This window comes from Oreochromis niloticus, linkage group LG9 (assembly GCF_001858045.2).
Source record: "Oreochromis niloticus isolate F11D_XX linkage group LG9, O_niloticus_UMD_NMBU, whole genome shotgun sequence".
Classification (NCBI taxonomy): domain Eukaryota; kingdom Metazoa; phylum Chordata; class Actinopteri; order Cichliformes; family Cichlidae; genus Oreochromis; species Oreochromis niloticus.
Genome location: NC_031974.2, coordinates 30,289,627 through 30,293,930, shown reverse-complemented (window position 1 = coordinate 30,293,930; position 4,304 = coordinate 30,289,627). Strand labels below are relative to the sequence as shown.

At 40.0% G+C, this 4,304-nt stretch overlaps 1 protein-coding gene across 1 annotated transcript; it reads left to right on the top strand.

Moving 5' to 3' along the window:
- Nucleotides 1-549: 549 nt before the first annotated feature.
- Nucleotides 550-2,191, top strand: LOC106096527 (uncharacterized). The gene is made up of 2 exons (XM_019356081.2): nt 550-2,084; nt 2,126-2,191. Exons 1-2 carry the CDS (start codon nt 1,248-1,250, stop codon nt 2,189-2,191), a joined length of 903 nt encoding a protein of 300 aa, XP_019211626.1. The 5' UTR covers nt 550-1,247.
- Nucleotides 2,192-4,304: the final 2,113 nt, after the last annotated feature.

Sequence of the window (4,304 nt, the reverse complement as noted above, 5' to 3'; positions counted from 1 at the left end):
CGAAGGCAGCTACGAATAAAACAGAAAGTGCACTAACAGTGGAAACAAACACACAGATACCAATAGACATTCTGAAGAATGAACAAAAATCAGCTCCATTAAATGAACAAAAGAAATGGTTAAAGTGCGGAGCAATTTTACGAGATGACCTGATGATGTGTGACGGAAAACCAATACTACCAAAGTCCTTATATAAAACAGCGGCCCTGGTGACGCATGGACTCATGTGTCAACAGGAGGGATAGTAACTATAGTCACTAAACACTTCTATACTATAAATTTCGAAACTTCAGCAAAAGAATTTGTAAGAACATGCATGACCTGCCAAAGACATAACTCACAAGGGAATTTAAGACCAAGAAGAGGTCATTTCCCTACACCGCCTCATCCTTTTCATACAATACACATGGATTTCATTGAACTAAATGAATGTCAAGGCTCAAAATACGCATTAGTGATCATAGATGTATTCTCAAAATGGCCTGAAATCTATCCAGTAAAGAAAGCAGATGCCATTTCAGTTGCTAAATGTTTGAGTAACCACTTTATTCCAACTTATGGCATCCCAACTCTGATGAGATCAGACAATGGGACCCATTTTGTAAATGATGTAATTAACAAAGTCTCAGAAGCACTAGGATTTAATATCAAAAACCACTGTGCCTATCATCCACAAAGTGCAGGATTAGTAGAAAGAACAAATGGTACAATCAAGCAGAGACTAAGGAAGTGTATGGAAGAAACAGGAAGACCGTGGCCTGAATGTGTAGGCCTGGTAAAAATGTGGATGAGATTAACACAAGGATCCCAGAAGCTCACACCATTTGAGATCATCCATGGTAGACCGTTTCCACTACCTATAACAAGTGAACCTTTAACTAAATCTTTTAGAGAAACCACATTAGCAGAATGGATGACTAAACTGCTAGAAAACAAAGAAATCGTTCTGAATAACAAACTGCCAGAGGACTTTTCTCCAGTGTCTTGCAGGTTGAAGCCAGGTGATTGGATCCTAATCAAGGTGCTCCAGAGGAAAAATTGGAGTTCACCCCGTTGGGAAGGACCTTACCAAGTGCTTCTAACCACTCCCACAGCATGTAAGATCGCGGAGCGACCATCCTGGATACATCAACGCCCCTGCCCTCTGGTGATCCAAAAGGTGGAGGAAGGGCTGATTGGGTATATCCCGCCCTTTTGCTTCTTGCCTCTGGTCTACTTATCAGAGGGGTCAGGTGTATCAGGTCATCATGAAGCTGCTTTTGATCTCACTGACATTGGCAGCCCTGGTCGCAGGATGTCTAATACTGCTCAGGAAGAACGATGGACCTGGCAAGAAAAGAGCCTGGACACATGATAATTCACATCACTATACAATGATACAAGACAATATCCACCCTTGGATGAACAACGCATGGTATCGGTACATACATGACAGCACACCCACCAAAGACTGTTATGTCTGCTCACATATGCCACCAACAACACAATATGCAACACTGTATGGCAAAGCAATGAACATGACTCAGGTGAAGTGTGCAGCAAGCTACGCCAGTCTCGGGTATCAGTACTCTGGAATTGTGATCAACCACAACGAACCTTCGAAAATAGGATTACGAAATGGCACGTGCGATGAATGGTTCTGGGTCGACCTGAAGGTGAAACAAAGGAACAAGGCTGGGTCATTTCCAGTCTTTCTCGAAAACCCTGGAAATTGGGATCATACCTTGTGCTACCGCCAGTCTAAGGGAACTATAGACATGGGAAACACCACCAACTGCAAAGCAGTAGTGACGCATGCTCTTGGAGGACCAGTGAAGAACAATGACATTTCCAATGGCACCTATTGGGTGCAGGGAATGGCCTGGCTATGTGGACAGCGGGCCTATTTCACTCTCCCCCAGAACTGGACGGGTATGTGTGCTCCAATCTTCATATCTGATCACACGTTTAAAATAACTACTGACGATACATCACTCAAAAGAGGGAAGAGATCAGTTGACACTCCAGACCCGAAACCGCATGACCCAATATGGGGCTCTGACGTCCCACAGGAATTCAAGCTTTGGACTACAGGACAGAAAGTGCTGCACTCACTCTTTCCGTGGGTAGGCACAGGGAAAAATGCGCTGAGGATCGAGACATTGAACTATCGATTTGGATTGTTCCTGAATACATCATGTCATGTCAATGACCAGCAAAACGAGGAGATAGATGCCCTGCGAATAATGGTCATGCAACATGTGGCGCTTGATATTGTGCTGGCTGAAAAAGGAGGATTATGTGTGCTTTTTAACACCACCTGTTGCACTTACATACCTGACAACATACATTCTAGTAACATGACGGATGCATTAAAAGTTCTAAAAAGGCTTCAGAATGTGCAGTCAAAGGAATATGTAGACGGGGGTACAGATTGGTTGAGATGGTTGCTAAATGGCTCATGGACTGTTTTGCTGTATAAAGGTCTAATATTCATAGGACTCTTACTTGTATTATTCTGTGTATTCTCCACATGTATTCTCCCTTGTCTCAGGAAGATGATTTCCAAAATGATTTCCACATCATTGATAGCTTATGTTACTGTACCACTGGATGACAAAAATGATCTGAGTAACAGTGAAGATAACTTTGAAGACGAAGATGTCTATGTGTAAGAAGAAAATCTTAAAGAAGACCTGTGAAGCTAGATTGCAATATAAGTAACACATAATGATGACATGTTTGAAAATGCTAGGAGCAAGAGAACATGTTCGGAAATAAAGTGTGAAACGTGTTTAAATGAGCTAAAACAGGAGGGAATGTTATAGGATTTTTTTTATGTATTCTGCTTTATTGTAGTTAAAAACCCCTAGTTGTTTAGCTTCATTTAAATCTCCTATTTTACTGTGTTTCATGACAAAGCTTGCATGAGAGAATACCACAGGTGCCTCCACCCTTGCTGAGTTTGCTGAGATAAGCTTGACCGGTTACTATTTTTAACAGTTTGAGAATGTTTCATGCTTATCACCTTGTAAGGAGTTGTTTTACACACAAGGGGCGCCGACCTGACATATTTTAGGAAGGAGCAGGGTATAAATAAAGAGAGAACTGATGTCTCAGTGTGAGTCTCCACTGAGATCACCCATGTATATACATGTTTGAGTTGTGTCTTTCTTTGCCTGCTGAAACAATTCTTTGACACAAAGTATGGGTTTTCATTTTGTGAATAACTTGAAAATCTTAGCTCAAACAGCTGCAAAACCTATTTCCCCAGCATAGAAATGCTGAATTCTATAAGGCAAAGCCTGAAATATGTGTGCCCGAGTCTTCTATCAAAAGTTACAGCTGTCTTTATGAAGTTAATGAAAATCGCTTTATTTCGCCAAGACAGTGCGTTTCTCGCTATTACATGCATTTGAATGGAATTCTCACCTGAAACAAAGTATGGGTTTTCATTTTGTGAATAACTTGAAAATCTTAGCTCAAACAGCTGCAAAACAACAAAAACATAAGACCTTAAGAATCTCCTGTGAATATCTAGATCATTGGTGTTTGGATTTGAGGGTCAACAGGGCGAACACTGAGGCTGGGTATTAGAAATACAACATGGTAACATGAGACATGTTAACTCTGAGAACACTAACATTTAGTTTAACGTGTGAGAGGTAAATGCATAACAGACGCTAAAAAGGAGTTGCTTGTCTCTAGATTAGTTAAAATAAATTGAAAATAAACTGATTTGAACAGGTTTGATGCATTATACAAAAAAAGGTTCATGATATAGTTCAAATGATCTAAGCACTCGGAATCTCAAATGTTAAAGTACACTTACTGATTGTACTTTTACTACATGAGCTAATGTAGATGCTCTAAAAGCACGCTGACTGAAAAAGAAGCACACATTTGGAGAAACTGTGCTGTAACTTCTCATACTGTGAAGTTTTCTGACAAAAGTGAATTGAAAACTTATGCTGTACAGCTTACTAAGGGGCCCTTTGATGGGCCATGTGCAATTACACAAAAGAACAAGTTAAATTTCACCATAACACTGACTGGAGAAAAGCCAGTTTGGGATTCTAATTGAGATTACAACTGTAATCAGTAAAATCAGTGCTGTGATAGTTAGTTTAAGATCAAAACCTGATTTAAAACACAGTCTAACATCAACATTCTTGCCCCTGAAAATAGGTCAGGATGGCTGAAAAATGTACTTTAAAATGAGATTTTCTTTTTGTTTCATTGGAACAGTAAAGTACCATAACAAAGAAATGAGTACACCTTTTGTAGATATCACTGATATGGAGTTTTTCATGTTTTACATAAAG

What these genes read in the sequence shown, in the direction of transcription:
- LOC106096527 (XM_019356081.2), top strand. Translation starts at nt 1,248, where the DNA reads ATGAAGCTGCTTTTGATCTCACTGACATTGGCAGCCCTGGTCGCAGGA. An exon ending in GGACTACAGGACAGAAAGTG is followed by an intron (nt 2,085 to 2,125) that starts CTGCACTCACTC and finishes AGGGAAAAATGC; the next exon opens with GCTGAGGATCGAGACATTGA.